The sequence below is a fragment of the Bos mutus genome, chromosome 5, assembly GCF_027580195.1.
Source record: "Bos mutus isolate GX-2022 chromosome 5, NWIPB_WYAK_1.1, whole genome shotgun sequence".
Lineage (NCBI taxonomy): Eukaryota > Metazoa > Chordata > Mammalia > Artiodactyla > Bovidae > Bos > Bos mutus.
Genome location: NC_091621.1, coordinates 16452587 through 16476252, shown reverse-complemented (window position 1 = coordinate 16476252; position 23666 = coordinate 16452587). Strand labels below are relative to the sequence as shown.

Here is a 23666-nt window from a genome sequence, read left to right as displayed (position 1 = left end):
AATTGTGACATCTTTTATTAGAATCATGGAACCACAGAACTTAGGGCAGCATCAAGAATCCAGCTACAGCTAAGGTAGTACAGGTCTGCAGCTTGCACGCATAAGTACAACCAATCTAGGCACTGTTGGGGGATCTTCCCTTCCTCAAGTCTGCAACAAGGAGCAGTCAGAAGAAGCAGGCCCTTGAATTACTGAGTGTTTGTTACATCATTGAGTATTCCTTAGAGAACTGGGGTATGCGGGGGCCGGTGGGCGGGGGAGGCGAGGCTAGGAGGGAGGCTGTCAACTTGTCTTTGTTAGCTAGGCAGTCTTTATTTTCCAGTCTTGTCTGGGTTCCTTTATCTCACCCTAAGTATCCAAGTCTTCCTTGAAATGGGTTTACAGGGCGTCCCCGCCCCATCACTTCCTAAAACCCTTATCGCCAGTCCTGGCCAAAGTCTCGATGGAAAGACGGCTGCGAACGAATAGGAACAGAGTGACTGGAATCGCGGTGGGGCGGGGCAGATGCCAGGGTTCGGGGGCAAAGGGCTGGCGGGGAGGGAGGGGGCGTGAAGAGAAGGACCTTCGTGCTTCGCTGGCTTCGCGCCCCCGCAGTGTCCTCCGCGCCCACCAGAAGGCGCCCCAGCGCTCTCATTCTCGGCGCGCAGCCTGACGCCCCTCCGCAACCAGCACCCAAGCCAAGCTGCAGCGATCTGAAAAGCCGGGCGGCGGCCCGGGCTCTCCCGGCCCGGCAAGAGGGACAGGGTCCCAGGGAACCCCGGATTTATTTCTGGAATTGAAGTGCGGCGGTTTCTCGACTCCGATCCCCCAACCCCGCAGGAAACGCCCAGAACCACCCCAGCGCGGTGGTCTACAAAGCCCGGAGAGTCCAAAGGCGGGCGGGGTCGTGCGCGCTCGGGAGGCAGGAGGATTCCCCGTCACTCTCAGACTCATGCCCGACTCCCCAATCAGGCCGCCTCCAGCCCCATGAGGACTCTCAGGCCAGGGCTGAGAGCCTGGCACAGCCCTGACCGAAATCTTGCGGCGGCCTTAAAGCGTTAAGACAGGTCAGTGCTGGGGCGGGACGCGGGACTGAGCCGGAAGCGGGAAGAGGCGCGCGCACCGGTCCACCTTGTCGCCCCGCACGGCTTCGCGAGGCCACCCACGGGGTCACCTCCGCCGGGGCCACCCAGCAGCGCGGGCGTGATTCTGCATTTTTTCATGACAGGCAAGGTGTGGCGCTGCCCTCTGCAGCCCACCCGGGCCAGGTGATGCTCGGACTGAGGGGGTGGGGGATGCGTGGGCCAAGGGAGGCGGCGGGCTCCGGAACATCGGCTATTCTAATAAAACGGTGCTTTTTCTACTTACGAGCCGCCGCGTCGAAACCGCTACCTCCAAAGGTCTCTTGCTTCATCGAGATAACAGGCCTCGGGCGTGAATGGAAAGCGAGATGTGGGAGAGGGCGAGAAGAAAGGAGGCTAGGAGACCCGAGGCCCGGGGAGTGAGGGGAGGGGGACGAGGGTACCGATTCGCTATACAAATCCTGGCGCCCGAGATGCGGGAAGCCACAGCCGGGCCGGCTGGAGTCTCCGGAACTGCGGGGGCCCAGAGTCTCAACCCACGCTTTCGCCCACCACCTTCTCACCCTCCCACTTCTTCGCCCACCCAGGATGCGGCTGGGCCGCCGGGCCCTCTGTGTGCTCGTCCTGCTGCTCGCCTGCGCCTCGCTGGGGCTCCTGTACGCGAGCACCCGGGTCGCGCCGGGCCTTCGGACACCTCTTGCGCTGTGGACGCCCCTACAGGGCAACCCCAGGCCAGAACTGCTAGGTCTTGCCCCTGAGCCCAGATACGCACACATCCCGGTCAGGATCAAGGAGCAAGTGGTGGGGTGAGTGTAAGGAGTCGGGGTGACAGCATGGCACTCGCTGGTGGGTAGTCTGGGAAGCTTCTGTTTCCTCTACTGCTGAGCTCTGATGCCTGGGTTCCCCAGAGTGGTTGTGGGGGGGCGGGGAGTGAAGTGAGAGGTGGAGGGGGCTACTGAGTCTTGTGCTTCGGGAGTGGGAAGGGACGGTTGCAATCAGGGGAGGGCCCTGACTTTGTGAGTCCTGGTCATTCCCTGTGAAAGGAGTCCAGCTGGGGTCCTGATGGTGTGTAGGCAACTCTGAAACCTTAGCATTTGGTTTGTTCTATATCTCTGTAAAATCCAGATGTAGAGGATGGGTCATCTCATGGGCGGTCCCTCCTCTGGGGGACTATTTGAAGAGCAGTGATTAAGGGGACAGATTTTGGATGAACAGGGTTGAATGGGGAAGGTGCGGGTGCTGTGTCAACCTTCCGTGGGATGAGTGAGCTGTATGGCTGGGCTCTGAGGACCCTTCCTTCCGGCTCCACAGGCTGCTGTCTGCGAACAATTGCAGTTGTGAGTCCAGTGAGGGAAGCCTTCACCTCCCCTTCCAGAGGCAGGTCCAAGCCTTTGACTTCACCAAGGCCTTTGACCCTGAGGAGCTGAGCACTGTGTCTGCCTCGAGGGAGCAGGAGTTCCAGGCCTTCCTTTCAAGGTACCCAGCGGAAAGGAGGATGTGATTCTGCCTGTGGAGAGCCGTGGGAGGCCTGGAGGGAGGGTGGGGTAGGAGGGAGAGCGTGCTCCCCTTGACTCCTCCTCTGTCCTCCCCCTCCTTCACTGCCAGGAGCCAGTCTGCTGCTGACCAGCTGCTCATAGCCCCTGCCAACTCCCCGCTACAGTACCCCCTGCAGGGTGTGGAGGTCCAGCCCCTCAGGAGTATCTTGGTGCCAGGTGGGGAGGAGGGTCCAAGGGGAGGACCTAAACCACTGTGAGGGTGGCAGAGCCCAGGCTGGGTGAGAAAGAATGAGGGAAGATTGGAATGCCAGGTGGGGGGCTTCTAATGAAAGGGAAACTGGAGGTCAGGGAGGGCTCATGAGGTGGGAGATGGGGACAGAAGGGACTCTAGGGTTGTGGGGAATTGCCGAAGACAACTGGAGAGGTTTATGGAGAAGGGTGTGTTCTTGCTGACTGGCTGAAGTTAGATGGACAGGCAGGGCAGGCCACACAAGACCTACTGCTTTGATGGGAAGGAGTGAGAAATCGGTTACTCTGGGCTATGCCCTACAATGTGCCCTGCTGTGGCCTCAATAGGAGGGATGGGTGAGAAGTTCTGTGCTGTGTGAGGTGAAAGAGGGAGGAGAAAGGGAGGAATCCCAAGCTGTCTGTGATTCTGGTTCCCTCTCCTTGCTTCCAGGACTGGGCCTGCAGGCCACTTCCGGTCAGGAGGTATACCAGGTGAGAAAAAACAGGAGGGTGGGGAGGCCGGGTGGGCATTAATGATGAAGGAAGGGCAGCGAGGCTGCCAAAGGAGGGATGGAAGAAGCAGGGAGGCAAGAGGTGGGTAGGGGGCATAACCCTGCACCCTGCACTTGCCAATCCCCCCTCCCAGGTGAACCTGACTGCCTCCTTGGGCACCTGGGACGTGGCAGGGGAAGTAACTGGAGTGACTCTCATCGGAGAAGGGCAGCCAGATCTCACCCTCACCAGCCTAGGGCTGGACCAACTCAATCGGCAGCTGCAACTGGTCACTTACAGCAGCAGAAGCTACCAGGCAAACACAGCAGACACAGGTGCGAGGCCTGGGTGGATGTAGTAACAGGCTGGGTGAACACAGGAAGCCAGAAAGGAAGGAGCAAGCAAATGGCAAAGGGTGTGGGAGACACTCGGGCAATGGCCAGAGCTGTCCAGACACACAATGGGCATTTCAGCTGGGCCAGCAGGGCCAAGGAGGGAGAGAAGGGGCCTTTGTTCAACTGGGGCTGGAACAGGCCAGAGGGAAACCCGAGCCTTGGGTGTGTCCCCCCTTCAGCCCAACCATGGGGGCCCCAGGAAATGACCTGACCCAAGAACTAGAAGACTCAAGCTCTATTCCCAGCCCACCACTTACTAGAGGGCAAAGAGCTTTCTGTCCCAGAGCCCCCATTTCTCCTCTGGCAAAAGGGGTATAACAGCCCTCCTGCTTCTCTCCAAGGCTTCTTTACCAAACCTACTCCCACTGGGGGGCCTTTGCACTTGCTGTTCCCTCTGCCTAGACTATGCATCCCCTAGATTTTTGTATGGCTGGCTCCTTATCATTTGGATCTCAGCTCAGATGGATCCTCTTCACTCTCACAATACTTGTCTTATTTTCTATTCAATACTTATCTGTACCTGAATTTTCTTATTTACTTAACCTGGAACCAGATGGACTAGGTTCCTACCCCAGCTTTCTTGCCTGAGTTGGGTAATTATGGACAAGTTAATTTCTCTCTGCCTTCTTTTTTCTGTAGTAGGAATCTACTTAATAGGGCTATTGTGAGGGTTAAATGAGTTCATATAGTTAACGTAATTTTAAAAGTGCCTGGCACACAGTAAATGCTCAATAAAGGCTAGCTTTTAATGAAAACTTTTATCATCTTTCTCCCACCCATTAAAATGTAAGTTCCAGGGGGATATGAACCTTGCATTCTTATCTAACAGGGCCTAGAAAAGTGCAACACAGGGTAGGCACTTAAATACTGACTTACTGAAAAGAGAATTTTGGCCAAGCCCTAGGGGCCACATCTCATGTCTTTCTTCCCAGTCCGGTTCTCCACCGAGGGACACGAAGCTGCCTTCACCATTCGCATAAGACACCCACCCAACCCTCGGCTGTACCCACCTGGGTCTCTACCCCAGGGAGGTGAGACTGGTATGCTCAGGGGCATAGATCCAGCCTGACAGGAAGAAAGTTGGGAGAGGGTGGCCCTGGGAGGTGTCTTCCTTCTCCTCACTCGCCACTCTCCTCTGCACCTAACTCTGTCCCTCACTCCTAGCCCAGTACAACATCAGCGCTCTGGTCACCATCGCCACTAAGACCTTCCTTCGTTACAATCGGTTACGGGCACTCATCGCCAGCATCCGCCGCTTCTACCCAACGGTCACAGTGGTAATCGCGGACGACAGCGACAAGCCAGAGAGCATTAGAGGTCCCCACATCGAGCACTATCTCATGCCTTTTGGCAAGGTGCACAGCCACAGGGCACCGGGAGGGGGCATGCCCTCAGTCTGCAGTCTCCAGGGTAGTGAATCCAGCATGAGGATTTCTGAAATGTAAGCTCCACGGGAGCGGTCTTATTTGAGCTGCCTTCTTAGAATGGTGCTTAGCATCTAGTAGGGGCTCAATAAATAGTTGATGAATGAATGGATGAACGCATGAATCAAATACATTCCAAGACTTTCCCCCAGAACACCCACTCAGAGCCTCTGGCAGTGGGAAACTGCATTTTTTTTAAACCTAGCTCCCGGCCATTCCTAAGCACTTCCAAAGTTTGGAGAGGGGCACAGGTTGTTGAGGGGCTTCCCAGGTAGCTCATTAGTAAAGAATCCGCCCGCAGGAGATGCAGGTTGGATCTCTGGGTAGGCAAGATCCCCTGGAGGAGGAAATGATAACCCACTCCAGTATTCTTGCCTGGGAAATCTCATGGACAGAGGAGCCTGGCGACCTACAGTCCATGGGGTCGCAGACTGAACATACACGCACAGACAGAGGCTGTTGAGAAGGGTCAGGAGTGAGGAGTAGGCGGCAGAGGGCTGCGTCCTATCTCAATAGCATCGCCAACCGTACTTACTCTTTCCCAGGGCTGGTTCGCAGGCCGAAACCTGGCCATATCCCAAGTAACCACCAAGTACGTGCTGTGGGTGGACGATGACTTCGTCTTCACGGCGCGTACGCGACTAGAGAGGCTTGTGGACGTGTTGGAGCGGACGCCGCTGGACCTGGTAGGGGAGGGGCCGCGGGATGGAGGATGGGAGGAGGGCTTCCGGGAGGCTAAGGGCAAGGCCGGGAGACCCGAGAGCAGCCAACCCTGGGACGGAAGCAGAGCCTGGGCCACTGTCTGGGTCCTGCAGGGGTGGGGCGGGGAAGGACCCAGGAGGAAAGCCAGCCTGTTGGGGAGAGGGAGCCTAGACCTAACCCCTTCCAGTGCGCGTCCGGCCTGCAGCCATCCTCCCGCCCCGGCAGGTGGGGGGCGCGGTGCGCGAAATCTCCGGCTTCGCCACCACCTACCGGCAGCTGCTGAGCGTGGAGCCCGGCGCGCCAGGCCGCGGGAACTGCCTCCGGCAGAAGCGCGGCTTCCACCACGAGCTCGTCGGCTTCCCGGGGTGCGTGGTCACAGACGGCGTGGTCAACTTCTTCCTGGCGCGCACCGACAAGGTGCGCGAGGTCGGCTTTGACCCTCGCCTCAGCCGCGTGGCGCACCTGGGTGAGTGGCGCCCCCTCCAGGCCGGGCAGGGACCCTTCGGGGCTCGGGACCAGGGACCGCGGGGTGGTGGGACAGTAAGGTGCCTGGGGCCCTGGGTACTACTGCCCGACCACCCCGCGGAGCCCACAGCTGCCACCGGGGTCCCTAGAGCAGTTCTACGAAGATTCACCAAGACCCGTGCCCCGGCCACAGAGAGAGCTCCAAACATCCCAGCCCCAAACATCATTTAAACCTCAGCGGCCAGTACAGCCACTGGGTCTGCCTTGAGCTTCCCCACCACAGTCACCTCGGCCTCTATCCTGCTCCCAACGGAATCTCCTGGTTCAGGCCACCTCGGAGCAGCCAAGTCCGCATTTATTGAATTTTTGGGTGTGTGAGTGTGTGTTGCAGGAGGGAGGAAGGGAGGGAATCCGTTTTCAAAGCACAAGGTAAGGATATTGACTCCATTTTATACAAGACTCAAAAGGGTTGATTTACATGCCTAAGGTCCTTAGAGATGGAGTCTTTGCATATGCACCCACCATATCCCAAATCTCAGTTCTCCTTTAGGGGCAGCGGTGCCTCTGAATCCTCAAGACCCTTCATTGTGTACTCCCCTTCCCTCTGCCCCCAGAATTCTTCCTGGATGGACTTGGTTCTCTTCAAGTGGGCTCCTGCTCAGACGTCGTTGTGGATCACGCATCCAAGTTGAAGTTGCCTTGGACCTCAAGGGATGCGAAGGCAGAGACTTATGCTCGGTACCGTTACCCGGGATCACTGGACGAGAGTCAGGTGGCCAAACATCGCCTGCTCTTCTTCAAACACCGGCTGCAGTGCATGACTTCAGAGTGATGGCCACTTGGGGCCTTTCAGCTGTCAGACTGGGCCTGCCTCCTTGTCCCTGCCAGGAATTCCTAGCAAACCCCGCCAGCCAGTGACCACTCCACTGACTGTCCCAGTCTCCTTCAGAACTTGATCCCAAACAGGGGCTTGTCCTGGTGTCACTCCTCCTTTCTGCAAGTGCCCAGGGGCATGATGGAGCCATAACTTGTCCCACAGCCAGTGCCAAGTCCTCCCCCCTACCTTCTCCTAGGGCAGGGAGTGGGGGGTTGCTTTTCAAGTGCCAAAGAGCCCAAAGGGGGACTCTACAAACCTAAAGCAGAAATACTCTCCTCTCATCTCCTTGGTACTAAGGGGTTGGGGAAGTCCCCAGTATATAGTCCCAGGGCTGTGCCCCCATCTCTGGATCCAGGACTCTGTGCAGTGGCTGCAGCCTCACCCCCATGGAGAGAATGGAGTTGGAATGGGGGCTGGTGAACATACAGGGGAAAGCCATTTTTAGTTGTGTCTTTGCAATGCTTTGGGAGTGGAGGAAGGGGCACCAAGTGTCCATGTGCAGACACCCAGACTCATTTCATGAACCCCAGAGGCTCTCAGCGTCATTTTATTAGTTACATGAAGTCAGGGGACTCAGGGGCCATGGCCCGCCTCACACATGTCTCGTTGGGGCCCTCCACACACCAAATGACCGGGTCAGACCCACACTGTGCAAGTCTTTGGACCATTGAGCTCCTGGAACAGGGAAGGGACATGTCAGAAGTAGATTTGGTGCTCCCCTCCCTCACCCATGATTTGGCAGTCCTCTCAGGGGCACACTGCCTGCTTTGGAACTTTAGTCCCTCAGTTCTTCACCCACAGCTGGGCCCAGTCTCCCTGGCTTAGTCTTATATTGACTAATCATTTCATCCCCATCCCTTTCCTTCTTCTTCCTCCTAAGCCCCCTTTGAAAATCCCTCTGCCAGGGTCTTCAGTCACTGACTCACACCTCCCCTCACCATAGGCCAGCACCTCCCAGCTTCCACTTTGTTGCTATTGCCGCCTCACCAGCCTCTCCAGAGCATGCGCAGCTGCATCCTGGACACTCACAAACAGCTGTTCTGGGGTCACTCTGTCCAGGAGTCCTGCCTGGGTCAGCGTCCCCAGCACTGAGGCTGTGTGGAGAGGGGATCAGGTCCTCCGGTCCTATGTCCACACTGTGTCCTCTTCCCTCCCCACCAAGTGTCTGGTCACTCCCCTGTCTCCAGATCCCTCCATCCTGCACATCTCACCATTACACTGAGCCAGGAGAAGGTGGATCCCAGCGTCTCGGCATCGACTGGCCAGCTGCGGGGGTGGGAGTGGGGGTGGAGGTGGGGGAGGGGGTTAAGTCCTACATCAGATGGTGTTCATGAAACCACAAGGGGACTTCCTCCTTCGCCTACCCTCTCCCTCACCTGAACCACTTCTCTGGCCCCTGCAGCATCTGCAAAGGTGACACCACTGCAGTCTAGGACCACCACCCTGACAGGCTCGGCAGCTAGGATGGGAGAAGGCAGGAGGACTCAGATGCCTCCGTGGGTGGTGCCCAAATCTCCCTCCTTATCCTCCCACCTCACCTGCATCAGGTGGGCCATCTGTCTTTGGAGCCTCCTGTGAGTAGAGAAAGGGAGTCACCACCTCTGAGACGTGAGCACAAACGTGCACCCAGTGAGCCCAAGAATCCCCCCTGGAGCACCCACCTGCCTCCCAGCCCCAAAGAAGCCACACTTCCCTTTGACCAGGTGCCTCACCTTTCTTCCTTCTCCAAGCCCCAGATGCCACTCCAGGACACGGCGAAACTGCCCTCGGGTCCCAAAGTAAAGTGGTGCTGGATAGCTCAGGATGCAGAGCCCTGGGACCTGGAGGAGCTAAGGGGTCAGAGGGTCAGTGAACCATCCAAGTCTAACCTTCCCTTCCTTCTTTAGCTGTAGCCCACTCACCTTGTGGCTCTCTCTGAGTGGCCGGTAGAGCTCTGTCCCCTCAGCCAGTCCAAGTGCCAGGCACTGTACCCTGGGCAGGAAGCTGGGGTCAGATTCCCAGCCTGATCTGGCTGGAGAGTCACCCCAAGCACTCTGTTCTCTCCCCTCCTCTCATCGTGACTCCCCTCATCTCTGCTCCCACCTCTGGGTTCGGCAGACCACAGTCATCATGGAGAAGACCACACCTACAGCCAGGCCCAGGTCCACACTCAGGGTCACGACAGCCACCCATGTGACCATCCACACAGCCTGCAGGACATGGATGGGAGTGAAATGCCCAGAAGAAATGCCAGGCCCTCACTGCCAGGGAAGGTGGGTCCAGGGGCAGTGACTGCCAGGGCAAATGATGGGGAGGGAGGGCCCAGGAGAAAGTAGAAAGAATGACAGAAGGAAGGGATGAGGTTGACCTAAGAGGGGATACACACCAAGGGTAAGGACCTCACACCTTGAACCACCTGGGGAGTTACAAATACTCAGGTCTGAAGAGGTTCAAGCTTTACCCTTCACCTTGTCTCTGAGTAAAGGGATTAGGAGGTATACAAGTTGAAGGTGGGTAGGCTGCAGAACTCAGGACTGGGTTCTGAGTTTACTTTGATCAAGGGCAGAGGCCGGGGACGCTAGGAAGGTGGGAGGGGGCATCTGAGAGCAATGCTGCCATTTCTCACAAAGTCCACGCGGCTGATGCGCCATAGTTGAGGGAGTTCTCGCATCTGGAAGAACATCTGGCGCATGCTGGAGATGTTGATGCAGGCCAAGACAGCCTTAGGGCAGAGGAGGTAGGCTGACCACCTCCATGTGTGGGGAGGTAGCCGCCCCTCCCAGACATCCCTCTGCCTCCTCTGCTGCTTACCTTGGGCAGATAGTAGAAGAGGGGCCCCAGCCACAGTAGTACAGACAGGACAACCATGCAGGAGAAGAGGCCTGCCAGCTGTAGGGCAGAAGGGACAGAAGCAAAGAAGGGAGGGAACCTCAGCCACCCCTACAGAGAGATGGTCTCCTGCCTCTGTGTCAGCCTTCTCGAAAGTCTCCCTCCTCCCAAAATCCCCTTCCACACTGCTGTTCCTCACTCCTTAACCCCTTCTTGATATTGTGCTCCTCACTTTTCCCCTTGCCCAATTAAATACCTGTCATTTGTTGGTTTCCCCCAAGATATAGTTCAACATCCCTATTTTTGCAGCCTACCTCCATTTTAAAAGCCACTGTTGGATGACTCTAAAAAGCAGGCTAACCACATGCTTAGGACACCAACAAATACAGGAAACCAAAAATATCAGGGAGAGACTTTAATATGTGACATTTCTTTGAAAAAGAATATGTCCTCACAAGGAAAAAGTCCAGAATTTTGTTTCTTAAATTTATTTTCCAGATTAGTATTGTCCTTATTTTGAACTACATATAGGACACCATGCCCTTTCTCAGTGCTTAGAATCTACAGAGGTCTTAACCGACCTTTCTTCTCTATGTTCTTCCCAGATAATCCCACGCCCCACTCACATCCCCTCACAGATTCCCATCGTCCTCTACAGGACTGCCACCTGGGTATCTTCCAATCTTACACCTGTTCCGCCACCACCCAACATGGATATCCCTCCCTCCTTCTCCTCACCCGAGAACATGGCTCTTACCTGTGTGTTCCCACCAGCATCCACGAGTAGGCTGGTCGTAGCCAATGTGGCAGAGTTGGGAAAGCAAGAGAAGAGGGAGGAGACGAGGTTGGAGACACCATGTGCCAGGAGCTCCTGAAAGGATGAAGTGAGATGAAGAGGAGAGATAGGAAGGCATGGCTAGGAGGGGGAAACCACATTAGGGGGCTGTCTGTCTCCTGAATGAGGCTAGGGTCCTCATTCAAAGTCACACCTGGTTGGAGTCAATAGTGTAGCTGTACTTGTCTGCATAGATGGAGGCCAGGGAGGCAGACACTGCAAAGGTAACCAGCGCCATGGGCAACGAGTCGGCCAGAATCCTGGGCAGCTCAGCCAGGCTGGGGAGGAGAGGTTGGGGAAATCTGCAGAAAGAGAGGAATCTACAGTGAGGGTGGGTTGGGAATAATAAGGATATGAGGAAGAAAGAGGAAATAGTACAGGGCAGGGCAGGAGGGGGCGTTGGGTGGGAGAGTTGTGAGAAAAGAAAACAGGTGCTTTTTCACTCTCTCTTACCCTCCAGGCAGCAACCCAACTATCTGGACATTGTATCTTGTGTCCAGGGAAGAGGTGAAGCAGAGCACAGAGGCCAGAAGCACCTGGGAAAGAGAGCAAATTAGAGCATGGGTGGAGATGGCCCCCAGCAGAGGCTAGAAGGGGCTCAGTATGAGAGGACTGTAACTCAGGATTAGGGGTTGCAGGAGCCCAGCAACTGAGGGAGCTGGGGTGTGTTTGGGATGGGTGTCTGACAACTGAGTTAGAGTGGAGAGGGAATTCCCTGGTTCTCCAATGGTTAGGACTCTGTTCTCTAAGGAGTCGGTTCAGTCCCTGGTGTCCCGGAACTAAGATCCTGCAAGCCGCGCAGCGGTTCAAAAAAAAAAAAAAAAAAGAATGAAAGAAAGAGAAATGATGTGTGCCGGGAACTATGGAGAGAGATGGACCAGAGGAAGTGAGAGGAGACTGCTATGAGAGACGGTGGATATCGAGAGGTACAACCGAGCCATTCTAAGCTCGGAAGCTGGGTTACATCTAGGGATATATGGGGTATCTGTGGTGTATGAATGGAATGCTGTTTAACTGAGGAGAGACATGTAGGTGGACGCCGGAAGGGAGATGAGCCTTGAGTTACGGTGAAAGACCGGGTGAGAGGAGAGAAAAGACGGGAGTGGAGGTGCCGTGGCCAGAGGCACCGCAAGGGGGCGCTGTAAGGAGAAAGAAGACTTTCTTAGAGGCTTTGTGAGAAAAAGGCAAACCCGTGGGTGGGGGATTCCCGAGGGTCAAAGCGTTCTGACAAGAGCCTGGCAAAGCACACGTGTGAGCAGGACCTCTCGTGTGTGACCTCTCCGCGCTCCACGAGGGGGCGGCAGTGGCCACTTCCTACAGGGTAAGCAGGGTCTGCGTGGTGCACGGGGCTGGCACCCGGGAGCCATCCTCACCATGGCGATTTCCCCCGGGATGGGGGTGGGTAGCCTGTCTCTGAATCTCACGTTCAGTTCCTTGACCGGCACGAGCAGCGCCAGGCTGAGTGCCGAGATGGTCAGCTCGGCGGGACTGCTCCGGGGCAGCGCCGTCAACACAGCAGCCAACGTCTGTGGGCAGGGCAGTGAGCAGAGGGGCCTGGGGCCAGGGTCGACTGCCGGCAGTCCGATCCCCAGACTGAGGCGAGGCCTTCTCTCCTGGCTCCCAGTAGGGCTTCCACCTCCTCGGCGACCCTCACTGCCCCACCACCACCACACACTGTCCCTCCACTGGCCCTCCTTCCTTCCTTCGCGGGTTTCCCTCTTCCCGGGATCACTAGAAGCCTCCTCGTTGTTCTCCCACCCCCACCTTGAAAAGAGCGAAGCAGCCAATCTGACGTGGGAGGGGCACCCCCAAAAGGCTAGGCAGCTGGGACACGAGCACATGCAGGGCGGCCCCGCTGGTCAGCGCTTTGACTACAGGCTCCGACAAGAAGGTGGCCAGGACGCCCAGCTGCAGGGCAAACATCCCCAGCTGCAGAGGAAAAGATGCCCGGATCACCAAGGGAGAAGAGCAGACCAGTCCCCGCACAGGGTCATCGGCTTCTTCGCACACCTCTTCTGCCTAGACCACCGCTGGACACTTGTCCCTCCCTCTCCCCTGCCCCCTCCAGAGTGGACTCCCCCAGTCTTTCCCCCCCACCCCCCTTCGGTCCTCCCTCACCATCAGGGCCCCGCTCCCGAAGGCCACTGCCGCAGCCGCACCAACCCGCTGAGCATCCAACTGTTCCTTCTCAATTCCGCTCAGGTTCCCCGAGAGGGGTTCGGGCACCAGCCGCTCCACGGCCGAGCCGGTCATGAGGCTGAGGACAGCGAAAGTTCCTAGGGCCAGGGGAGAAACCCACAGATCACTAGATGTGCCAGCCTGGGGCGAGGTGACCGCCCAGGCTCCGGGCACTATGCCAGAAAGACTGCTGTCAGACCACCTCTGCTAGAAGGCTGGCTGCTCAGGTGAAGGCTGCGGGGCCAAGATCCCTGCCCCTGCCCCTGCCCCTCCTGAGGATGCCCTGCGGACTACGCCCTCCTCTGGGTGACAGTGCATCTCTTCTCCCCACCTTCCTTTCCACCATCCCATGCTGGACTGCCCTGAGCCTCTGACCTAGGCAGTGCCTACTGGAGGTTTGAGGTGGGTGCAAAGAGGCAGGAGTTTACTCAGACTTTTCCTCTCCATGAAATCTGGCTCAGGGCAGTCCAGCATGGGATGGTGGAAAGGAAGGTGAGGGACTGAAGAAGAGAGTAAGAGCGAGGGAGCTTATAAGAAGGGAAGCCTCAACCCCCTGTCCATTTCACCCTACAGAGAGGGAAAGGAGTCCGTGGGTCACTCACCAGTAGACAGGTGTCTCCCAGTACCCAACAAGGTGTAGATGAGGACGGGAAAGAAAGAAGTGTAGAGTCCGAACACTGGGGGCACAGAGGTCAGGAGGGCAAAAGCCATGCCTGGGGGCGTAGTGGAAGGAAAGGTCTTTGGTGTGTGGGTGAGGGGCTGGGGGCCCACCCTCCAGGACCGCTCTTCCTCTCCCACACTCTTGGAGGCTGGCACAGGCACATTAAATCACACCACAGGAGGGAACTGAAGGGTTAACAGGCCTCGGTGGGTGGGAGGTCGTGGGGCGGTCAAGGTCAGAGATCCGTGTCCACTGTGTCCTGGTAGGGGGCAGGCGTTCAAGCTGAGAGGTCTCTCCAGTTCCCTGAGTCGGATCGTGGCCAAGACTTCGCGCAGGATTGCACAGATGAGGGGAGCTGGGGGCGGGGATCTGATGGAGCTCCACTGTCCTTACCCAGAACTCGGCCTTGGGTCCCTGTCGCCGAGCCCGCAGCCACACTAGCCCACCCACTTCGCTCCCGGTTGCCAGGCCCTGTGCCCACCCGAAGCCCCCTAGAGCTTGGGCCCCTGCCAGGCTGTTGTTGGGGCCGCTCACCCTGGGGCACGTGCACGATGCCCACGGTCAGTCCGGCCACCGCGTCCCCGAGCAGCCAGGCCCGCCAGCGGTAGTGGGGCAGCCAGCGCAGCGGAGGCAGCCGCGCCAGGAGCAGGCGCCACGCCCCTGGTCCAGAGCAGGCGCTGGCCCGCCGCCGCCACAGCCGGGACCAGCGCGGCTCCGCGAGCAGCTCGGGCTCCTGCTCTGCGTCTCCGAAGAGCTGCTGGAACCGGGTCTCGGTGAGAGGTTCCCTGAACTTGGCGCTCAGAGGGGACTTAAGGTCGGAGGCCTCTCCTGGACCTGGGCAGGTCCTGGCGCCCGGTAGCCCACTCATTTCGCCCTTGGCCACCTCCAACTCCGCCCAGCCTTAAATACCCCTCAGCCCGCCGGCCCCGCGGCCCGCCTCCTTGGAGCAGAGTCCATCCCGTCCCGGAGGGAGCCCTCTCTTGGGGACCTTCTACAGTCGGGAGACAGCTGAGCCTTGGGGAGGGGGCGTCTCTGTGTTAGGCGTTTCCCTCAGACATCCTTGGTGCGATCGCTGGCTCTGGAGCCTGCTGTGGAGGAACCAGAGAGAGAGGCCAGAAAACAAACGCACCCAAACACCCAACACCCACGAACGCTCCTAGGTCTTTTGACTCCCACCTCTCATTCTTGGTGGTTTCTTTCTGCATTAGCACCTGGGGCACAGACAGATGCTGACTCCTCTGGGGTTGCTGGTCATCCTCAGGGCTGCTGCATGGCCCACAAGAAAGTTCAGCGGTGTTCCAACCTCCCTTTCTCCCCCCAGACCCTAATTCTCAAGGGGCAGAGCTTCTCACCAGAAAGTATAAGGGGCTCCATTGGCCTCAGCTGTTTCACAGACCACCTAGATGGGAAGCAGCTACATGCATTGGATAGGGACTGCCAGAGGGACCCCCACCCCACACCTCTGCTGGGAGTGGCTGGGCCCAAATTCCCAATTCAGGACCTCAGGGGGGAATACTGAACAGATAGCAAATTTTGATTTTATTGCTCAGAAGGCAAAAACACTGAAGCATTCCAAGTCAACAATACGTATGTGGTTAAATTAAGTACGAAAGGGTCACCCACCCATGTCATGTACCCCTGAGGTCCCTGAAGAGATACAAAGCTTCTGAGCACCAGAATCCTGCTAGTTGCCCCATCCCCTCCTCCATTCACAAGAATTCTTAGCACCCCTCCCCATCACCCTCTGGTCCCTAGTCCCTGACCCCAAAGCCCTGGGTGTGGGGTACAGTGAGGGTGGGTCTCCCCTCTTCAATTCCTCCTATTGTTCCCCAGAAGTCTTATCTGGGCTGTACGTCCTGTCCCCCCCTTAGAGTTCCCTCCCCCCATTGTGGCCAGAGAGACCTCAGGCCCACAGGGAGGCTCCAGCTCCTCCTCAGCCTCCCACCCCAGCAGTCTATTGTCTGCTGAGGAAGCTCAAGTACACGTGACTGGGCCCAGGGGACGAATGGACACAGTGGACACACCGATGCCCAAGGACCCAGGCAGGACAGGGCATCTGGACGAGAATCTCTGCACGTTTGGGTCTCGGTCCCAGGGGCTGTCCCAGAAGTTGGGAGGGGTGAAGACCTCCACTCTTAGGTCTATGGCTTGAAGAAGAATCCCTTCCTGGTCAATATGGATATGATTTGCGACCTCCCAGACAGCAAAAATAAGGAGACCCAGAGCCAGAAGGGGCCAGAGCCCCCAGCATCCTCTCCACCTTCCCCATGTTCCCTCAGCTGAACATGGCGGCCTCAGAAAGAAAGGTACTGTGGGCATTCAGTGCTTTAGCATCTGGGTGTTGAGGGAACGGTGGGAAGTCAGCCCACAGCGGGCTTTCCAGTGGCGTCTAGAACAGAGACCAGATGGGAGGGAAAGGGGCTGGATAAAAGGGAGGATACATCAAGGTTCTAGGGTTTTCCTGTAGCCCCAAGACCCGGACTGAGAGATGCTGCAACTGCAAGTGAGGGACAAAGATAACTACATTTTTTTTTATCTTATATCCCGCACCCTTCTCCTTTCACCAGACCCTTCCCCCAATGACTGATTCGAGGGGCCATCTGATCTCTTCCACACTCCTTTACCCCAACTTCAGCTTCCCCTTCCCTCTGCTAAGACAGCAGCTTTAGTGATATAACAAAATCTTTATTCTCAGAAAACAAAAAAATCAAAAACAAAACCAATAATTTCTATCTGGCCCTTGCCCCAGCCCTCCCACCCACCCACATATCCTCCTTTTGGGGGGACCTGTGATGCATGCATAGGGGTGGGAGCTGAAGGAACCTGTGTTCCTTGGGCAGAAAGAAGTCTTTTTGAATCTAGGTGCCCTCCTCCAAGTTGACACCGCTCCCAGCCTTGCCCACCCTCCAGACACACCCAGAGGGAGGAATTCTGGAGCGGTGTGAAAAGATTGCCCTGAAGTTCCTGGGGGAACAGAGTGGCTGAGTCAGCACCACCCCCATGGCCTTCACCAGTTACAGCTCATCTTCATCCAACTTGGCAAGTCTGGCTTGGCAGGGAGGGGTGTCCGGAATTGGTGGAACTGGAGGAGAGTCATGAGGAGCCTGGGGGATGGCACTGGGGGCCTGAAAAGAGACTCAAGTCAGAGAATCAACTAGTTCAGGCATCCACCCTCACTCCTCTCTTGTCAGTGTAAGCCCCTAGTCAAGCCACGCCCTCTTGCCAGAAATCTCAGATCATCTGAGACCATCAGCTTCTCCCAGGGTTAAACTGGAGTTGGGGAGGGCAAGAGATGGGAAGTAGGAAGGGGCACACAAAAGGAAGGTGGTGGAAGAAAGGAATGATATGGGGGTTTGGGGACCTGGAACCGAAAGAGAAGCCCTCCCCATTCTGCCCTTACAACCAGGGAACTTCATTCCTCATACCTGTGTGTCCAGGCGCAGGGGGGCTCTGGCCACCTCCCCTTTGGGTGACAGCAGCAGGGAGGGGAGAGAGCCATTGATGGGTGTGTGTGTGCTGAGCTGGGCCCGGTCTCCAGGCCGAATTCTCCCCGGGCTCCCCACCCCAGGCCCTCCTGGCCGCCCCAGGCTGTTGGTCTGACTTTCCCGTCTCTGGTATTCAATGGGTGACTGCAGCGCTGGAGCAAAGAGAGGGACAGAAAGAGGGTTACAGCAGAAACACACCCTTTCCCAGGGGCTCTGCTCAGGCCATCTTCTCCCACTCTGCCCTCCCTCCCAAGACTGTCAGCCAATGTAAGTTGCTTGAGGCTTTAGGGGGATTCTGAGTTACTAAATCTCGAGTTAGTAGTGAAAAAGTGGAGATGAGGGGAGAGGGCAGGGATCGGAGACTGGGCAGGGAGGGATTCAGGAGATCAAAGGGCCGAGGGCGGATGGGAAGGAGTGAGGGGGTGGGCTTCACCATTGAGAAAGTCCCGCTGGCTTTCCAGCATCTGGGCCACTTGCTTGATCCAGGCCTGACTGATCGCAGGGTCTGCAGCCTGCAGGACGTAGCGCTGGATCCCACCCTCTGGCCCTCTGGAGGTCAGTGCAAACCGGCAAGGGTCACCTTGAAGGTTCACCTCCAGTCCCAGGCAGCTCACCTGGATTGGCAAAGAGGAGGTAGCCCCCAAATTCTTCAGCCCCTACTCTGGATCCTGCCCCTCAACAAATATCCCAGAGCCAGACATTCTCTCAGAGGTCTCCCTGACCCCAGTCAGACCCCTCCTGGGGGAATCCCCCTCCCCACCTTGATACTGTTCTTGTACACATAACCAGGCTGCGCTCCACCTCGTACTCCTCCTCCCAGGGCCTCGCTGAAGATGATGATTTGCTCGAAGAGAAAGACACGCCTCTCTCGGCCCCGGGAAGACAGCAGCCCCCCAGCCTCCGGCTCCGTGACCCAGAATGTATCCTGGCCCAAGAGCTTTCCCTGAGCAGTCAGTTTGCCCTAAAACCAAAGGAAAGTGGCCTTTGAGAGAAACCAGAAGAGAATAGGGGGCCACTCTCTGCTCCTCCCTCCTTCCCCTGACACTCCGACCAGCCAGCTCCTGTCAACCCCAGGAGAGAAGGACAGCTCCCTGTAGGGGCTCTCTGCTCTATCCCCGTACCTCAAACCCCCGAAGTCTCCCCAGGGTCATCATGTCATTGCAGCGCTTGGGTACGAAGCACATGACCTCCACCGCTTGCTGGGATGCAGGTAAAGAGAGGAGCGTTGTCAACGTTGGGAAAGAGGCCTCTTCAGACCTCTTCAACCAGCCTCCCCCTATAAACCAGATAGTGCTATAAAGGAACCCAGGAGACTAAGAAGATAAGGTGTGCCTGGTGTGTCCTACGAGACATGGGAGCCCTCACCTCCAGCTCTTCCGTATCCATCCCAGCTCTCCTATAATACTTGAGAAAATCCTAAGAGGCAGAAAAGAAATTCTCAGGGAGGTCATGAGGACATCCTCAAGACGCCTCACACCGTCCCCTGAGGACATAGGTAAGGGCCCCCAGGAAGTCGAGGGGGAACCTTAGGAACCCTGGGGAGATGAATGAAGAAAAGGTTGTCTCAACCTGCTGTGCCCCCCAGGAAGCAGGTGGCCCTGACCTTGAGCAGCAGCTGGTACTTCATGATCCTCTGCACTGGTTTGATGAGGAGGTCGTTGAGCTGCAGGCGGTGCCCCAGCTGCTGCCGGAGCTCCTGGGGACAGGGACAGATGGGGTGGTTTTGCAGCCTGGAAAGCCCACTGGTACTGATGATTCTGTCCCCCTTTCCCCAAGGTATCTCAGCCACTGACCTCAAAATAGCTGTCCCCAAATTCTGATACCACATGCTCTGATTTGGGCTTATTCTGACAGTACACCACGTACATATGCAGCCGGCGCTCCTAACGGGTAAATTTTAAGAAAGAGTCGAGGCAGTGAGGCCGGATCCACTCCCAAGCCCCTCCCCTTCTGGACACCACGCCCTCAAGCCTCACGTGTTTGATGAATAGCTGAGCCAGCCAATCAGGATCCTTCAAACAGCGCTGTAACTCCCGCAGGAAATAGCTGGAGGGGTAGACAGGGAAAGGCAGGTCAAATACCCCATCTCCAGGCAAGTTAGAGCTGTCTGCCCCGTAGTGTTCCCCGGGAAGTCTGTCCAAACATTCCTCAGGCCACAGTGGGCCCATGGGAGGACACAGAGACCACCAGACATATGCCCCTCCCCCTTGCTCTCAGGGGATCCATCACTTACTCTCGATGCCACTCATAAATTTGCTGGATGTTCCCAAACACAATCCTGTCACGACCTCGAAGATTCTCGGGTACCCCCTGAGCAGCCATGGTGGCCATGTAACCCTGTGGGAAGGTGGGAAGGGAGCACGCGTGTGCTTGTAGGGCTCGTCCCAGTGGGAACCTCAAAAAGTCCAGGAAGTCTGGGAGACTGGGAAGGTGGGACAGAGGAGCAACGAAGCACCTCCTAACATAGCCCTGGGAAGAGGGAAAGGGCTGGGCCAGGGCTGGAAAGGGAAAAGGGAACTACCTCCACAATCTGCCCCAAGTCGTCCACATACATTTTCTCTGTCTCTACCAGTTCACTCAGGACGTACCTGGGAAGAGAACAGGTTTAGCCACTTCCTCTCTCCTGGACTAAAAGCCCCTTCATTACCACGGCCAACCTCAGAGGAAATCCCAAGTCTCAAATCTAAAATGTGAGAGACAGTCCTCTGCAAGTTGTGTGATTGGAGGGTGGAGGTCAGGGAGAGAGAGTGTGTAGACACTTACATACTCCTTTCCAGAGCCTTCTTCTTCTGTTCCTCTTCACTCTCAGGGGCTTGGGACAAAGTCTCCTCTTCAGGGGGCTGGAAGGAAGAACATCTGAGTAAGCAAATGGATGACCCTTGGGTGAGGGAAGCCACCCCAGACTTATTTCTTCATGTGTGCTAAGTTTCTAAGTCATGTCCAACTCTTTGCAACCCCATGGACCATAGCCCCCCCTAGGCTCCTCTATCCATGGGATTTTCCAGGCAAGAATACTGGAGTGGGTTGCCATTTTCTTCTCCAGGAGATCCACCCGACCCAGGGATCCTACCCGCAACTTCTCTGTGTCTCCTGCATTGGCAGGCAGATTCTTTATCACTGAGCTATCTGGGAAGCCCTTATTTCTTCATACCTGTGTCTTATCCCCAGGGCCCCCCAACAATGTGGTCAGGAGGTTCAGTTCTGGCAGCTCCTCTCCTGTGGCTAGGGCTGGTTCCAGCATCCAGTTCTAGGGGCCAAATGTCAAGTCTCAAAGGTCAGGGACAATAGCTGTATCTCCCCATGACCAGTGGCACCCAACCTGCCCTCTCCCAGCGTTCTTCATGGATGTCTTCCGTGCTTCTGTGGTGCTCCCTGCTCACCTCATATGGTCCAGCCCGGCCACTGTCTGCCTCAGTCTCCACACTGAGACAATGTTTGGAATGATCCAACCATCTTCTCAGGCCACTGACTGGCCGTGGGGGGCCCGGGGAACAGGGGCCAGAGCTGAGACCAGAGCTGGGGCCAGAGGGGGCAGCCAGACCCGAGGCAGCTGAAGCTGAGATACTCCCCTCACTGCCAGCAATGGAGTAGGACTCTGATGGGGTGGGGTGGGGTGGGGAGAAAGGGAATGACAGATGTTGCTTCAGCTCTAGATTCAGGGTCCCCAGGGAGCTCCCAGAATCTCCATTCTGTGATACTCAGCCCCTCTCCCCCAGGGCTCACTCTCTTGCCATCCTCATTTGACTTGGCCAGGAAGAAAATTTCACCAGAGCACCCTTGGGACGAAGGACAGTAAACACCTGGCTCCCTAGGCCTGGCACCCCCAGTTACATGTGGAGGTTCCTTCATATCTGAGCATGGCAGTGGGGGCAGCCATCGGGGCAGCCATCTGGGCATACACTGGAAGCTGGGGGTGGCCATCTGCTCTCCTATAACCCTCCCCCTTGCAATGGGTACAGACCATTCTCTGAGAAAGGGGGGAAAAAAAGAGCTAAGAGCCCATCTGCCACCCCCAGACCCCTCCTCCACCAATTGCAGTAATCACTATGAAAAGGAGACTTCTGCAGCCCACCTCCCCAGCTTAAGCACAAACCCAACAGGGGGGCAACTGAGGAGAGCTCATCAGAGTTATCCTTGGCCTGGGCTCAGGGACAGAGGAGCTGAGATTTGTCAAAGAGCTCCTGGTAGCCCCCTCATCCCTCATTCTTCCACCCCACTGTCCCTCTACAGACCTTAAGTAGATTTTCAGCAAAAGGATTTGAGGGAAGATGTGGTTATAGGCCTAAGGGGACTGTGAATGGGTTCTTCTCCTACTCAGTTGAGAGAAGTCCCTTGCCCCTTCCCCAATTTCCTTAACTTGAACTGATAGAAATGAAGGCAGAGGGGAATCTTTGAGATCAGCTATTAAGTCAGTCTCCTGGAAAAGACAGGTATAGTCTCCAGCCTCTAAATCCCTAGGGCCGGGACAAACAAAAGTCCTGAACCCCTCAACCCGCCCCCTACTCAACACTGAGCCCTTTCGACCTTACACTCACCACGTCCCCCCCGGGCGAAGCAGCAGCCGCATTTTGCCAGCACTTTTCGGATCACATGGGGACAGGCACAGCGACCCTCCTTTTGCCCCCCCCGCATGGCGCCCGGGCCCCCCCGCACCTCCCTCCCGGGCCGGCCATGCAGGGGGAATCACGGGGGGCGGGGACGGCGCAGGGTGCACACCCCCCTCCCTCCTACCCCGCTCCAGGCTGGGAGAGGGGGGGAGAGAGGGAATAGAGAGCGGGGGTCCAGGGGTAGGCGGAAGTCTGGTCTGGAAGAGGGCTGGGGGCTCTGCAGAGAGAGCGGCGCGGGGCCCGGCCGCTGAACTGGGCGGGGAGGGTTTCCGGAGCCGGTGCGGGGCCCAGGGTGGTCCAGATGTCCAGCGGGGAGGGGAGGGATGGTGGAGGAAGCTGGGCCGGGATGCTGCAGCCGCTCCCGCTCCGTCTCCGGCCTCTTGGATTGGGGGTGGTTCTAGGCCCGGGCAGAGGAGGAGGCGGGGGCCGACTCCCCGAGTCACTGGCGCGGCGCGGGTCCTGGCCGAGCGGCGAGCGGAATAACAGGCCCCGCCGCCCGGCCGCCGCGGGGAGGGGCCTCCGCGGCCCAGCTCCGCCCTCTCCCTCTGGTTCCCCCTTCAGCCGAACCCCCCCCGCCCCCCCGCTCCCCCAGGCACCACCACGTTCCCATTTCACGTCCCCAGCGCCTCCGCCCCTCCCCTCTAGCCGGGGCTTCCCAGCCCCCGGGTTCCCCCTCCCTCCCGCATCTCCAGCTCCGGCTGCGGAGCACTGGGGTGGGGGTTGAGCCCCGCGGCGGGGCCTGCCAGGGTCGCCCCTCGGCCTCTGCAGCAGAGAAGGGCGCAGCGGATGGGGCCTTGGCCTGCGCGAAGATGTCCCGGGGTTGGGACTGTCCTAAGCCGCGCAGGGGGAGGGCGGGCGGGGGACAAGGTCCCCCAGTAGAGGGTGCATGAATGGGGAGCTCTTTGTGGGGAACACAGCCCAGGTGCCGCCCTCTCGCCGGACCCTTCTTTCCTCCAGGCCCCGGGACTCCAGCTGAGGCTAATCACCAATTAAGGCGAAGTCCTGGAGACTGGGCTGGCGAGGGGCCAGGGGTGGGGCGCGGGGACACTCCGCCAGCGGGGCTCGGGACCCGCTGAGGTGGAGGACTCACAGCCGACTAGAGGGCGAGAAGAAGCGTGGAGGTCTCAACGTTTCTATGAGTCTCATGCAAATTAGATGCGAACCTTTATGCTAATATGAACAGCATATTTTTTAATTCGCCACTTTGCGCAGGATGGCAAACTGGGCGCCACCCCACCCCCAGCTTCTTACCGAGCAGAGGAACCCAGGCGGGGACCTCACGATCGCTCTCCCCTCTCTGATCCCCCTCCGTACAGTTAGATCCTGGCTCGGTACTCCCCGGCCCTAGGGGGCTTCTCTTCGAGGGCTGCGGGTACAGAGCAGTCGTAAGGAACCCGCCCTCCACGCCCAGCCTCCACCTCCCGCTTCCCCTTCTGTCAAAATCCACTCTTTACAAAAGGGTCGCCGAGGCTAGGGTGGAGAGAGCAGTTAGTTCACCCAAAAACGTGCCTACGGTCCTCTTAATGGAACTCTTGAATTCCTGCGACTACTCCGCAGAATTCTTGTCTGCGGGTATATTGAGTTGTGGGATGCAGCCGTCCTGAAGCCCGCTAAAGACCCCGACCCCACCTTGGTCTCCCTTCTTACCCCCTCCTGCCCGGGTAGGGCGCATGCGCGCAGCATGCCCCCCATGACCCCCAGTATCCGGTCAGTGCGGCCAGGGCCAGGGCGATCCGGGGGCTTCATGCTGGACCCCTACCCTCCTCCAAGTTCCAGAGCCGAGGGGGCACGGAAGCTGGGGGGCTCTGAGGCCTGCGTGCGTCCGGGGAGTTGCCGCCGCCGAATCCGCCCCCCTGCCCGGCTCCGCCCCTACTCCCACCCCAGCCAAACTTTTCTAAAGGGGTAGGGTTGTCGCTTTCTCTACAACCGACGTTCAACAACAAACCAACCCC

The 23666-nt window shown here is 57.6% G+C and overlaps 3 protein-coding genes across 15 annotated transcripts; 1 reads left to right on the top strand and 2 right to left on the bottom strand.

Annotated features, from left to right (window-relative positions):
* The first annotated feature begins 559 nt into the window (after positions 1-559).
* On the top strand, positions 560-7095 carry B4GALNT1 (beta-1,4-N-acetyl-galactosaminyltransferase 1). Of its 3 annotated transcripts, none has more exons than XM_005901674.3 (11): positions 560-1046; positions 1649-1867; positions 2373-2537; positions 2667-2773; positions 3237-3277; positions 3432-3612; positions 4605-4712; positions 4837-5027; positions 5642-5782; positions 6024-6264; positions 6878-7095. In XM_005901674.3, exons 2-11 carry the CDS (start codon positions 1650-1652, stop codon positions 7093-7095), a joined length of 1611 nt encoding a protein of 536 aa, XP_005901736.1. In that variant the 5' UTR covers positions 560-1046; position 1649. The 3 variants fall into 3 exon arrangements, with proteins under 3 accessions (XP_005901736.1, XP_070226595.1, XP_070226594.1); XM_070370494.1 differs by lacking the exon at positions 560-1046 and adding an exon at positions 1094-1247 and having other exon boundaries at positions 4605-4703; XM_070370493.1 differs by lacking the exon at positions 560-1046 and adding an exon at positions 1094-1247.
* Positions 7096-7539: 444 nt separating this feature from the next.
* SLC26A10P (Solute carrier family 26 member 10) lies at positions 7540-14513 on the bottom strand. Of its 9 annotated transcripts, none has more exons than XM_070370483.1 (18): positions 14157-14513; positions 13564-13674; positions 12902-13059; positions 12548-12712; positions 12157-12309; positions 11237-11319; positions 10938-11085; positions 10706-10819; positions 9931-10008; positions 9746-9841; positions 9223-9329; positions 9042-9111; positions 8853-8969; positions 8679-8712; positions 8517-8599; positions 8352-8406; positions 8128-8234; positions 7540-7815 (listed from the first exon to the last, which is right to left on the bottom strand). In XM_070370483.1, exons 1-18 carry the CDS (start codon positions 14488-14490, stop codon positions 7777-7779), a joined length of 2052 nt encoding a protein of 683 aa, XP_070226584.1. In that variant the 5' UTR covers positions 14491-14513; the 3' UTR covers positions 7540-7776. The 9 variants fall into 9 exon arrangements, with proteins under 9 accessions (XP_070226584.1, XP_070226586.1, XP_070226585.1 ...); XM_070370485.1 differs by having other exon boundaries at positions 8517-8545; XM_070370484.1 differs by having other exon boundaries at positions 12947-13059.
* Positions 14514-16389: 1876 nt separating this feature from the next.
* On the bottom strand, positions 16390-23553 carry ARHGEF25 (Rho guanine nucleotide exchange factor 25). 3 transcript variants are annotated; one of them, XM_005901678.3, is made up of 16 exons: positions 23362-23552; positions 22966-23080; positions 20488-20702; positions 20259-20354; positions 19871-19947; positions 19629-19695; positions 19341-19444; positions 19084-19153; positions 18901-18990; positions 18711-18803; positions 18473-18523; positions 18229-18306; positions 17868-18068; positions 17541-17721; positions 17048-17259; positions 16390-16747 (listed from the first exon to the last, which is right to left on the bottom strand). In XM_005901678.3, the coding sequence occupies exons 1-16, from the start codon at positions 23458-23460 to the stop codon at positions 16637-16639; spliced, it is 1860 nt and encodes a 619-aa protein (XP_005901740.1). In that variant the 5' UTR covers positions 23461-23552; the 3' UTR covers positions 16390-16636. The 3 variants fall into 3 exon arrangements, with proteins under 3 accessions (XP_005901740.1, XP_070226581.1, XP_070226582.1); XM_070370480.1 differs by lacking the exon at positions 20259-20354 and having other exon boundaries at positions 23362-23553; XM_070370481.1 differs by lacking the exons at positions 22966-23080; positions 23362-23552 and adding an exon at positions 21643-22222.
* Between the last annotated feature and the right edge of the window lie 113 nt (positions 23554-23666).

Coding starts and splice junctions, on each gene's coding strand:
- SLC26A10P (XM_070370483.1), bottom strand. CDS start 14,490: ATGAGTGGGCTACCGGGCGCCAGGACCTGCCCAGGTCCAGGAGAGGCC. Junction 9,330..9,745: donor GCATCAGCCGCGTGGACTTT/GTGAGAAATGGC, acceptor CATGTCCTGCAG/GCTGTGTGGATGGTCACATG. Junction 8,600..8,678: donor AGATGGCCCACCTGATGCAG/GTGAGGTGGGAG, acceptor CTCCCATCCTAG/CTGCCGAGCCTGTCAGGGTG.
- B4GALNT1 (XM_070370493.1), top strand. CDS start 1,201: ATGACAGGCAAGGTGTGGCGCTGCCCTCTGCAGCCCACCCGGGCCAG. Junction 2,774..3,236: donor CAGGAGTATCTTGGTGCCAG/GTGGGGAGGAGG, acceptor CCTTGCTTCCAG/GACTGGGCCTGCAGGCCACT. Junction 5,028..5,641: donor ATCTCATGCCTTTTGGCAAG/GTGCACAGCCAC, acceptor ACTCTTTCCCAG/GGCTGGTTCGCAGGCCGAAA.
- ARHGEF25 (XM_005901678.3), bottom strand. CDS start 23,460: ATGAAGCCCCCGGATCGCCCTGGCCCTGGCCGCACTGACCGGATACTG. Junction 20,355..20,487: donor GCCGGGCTGGACCATATGAG/GTGAGCAGGGAG, acceptor TTTGGCCCCTAG/AACTGGATGCTGGAACCAGC. Junction 17,722..17,867: donor TGTACAAGAACAGTATCAAG/GTGGGGAGGGGG, acceptor TTGCCAATCCAG/GTGAGCTGCCTGGGACTGGA.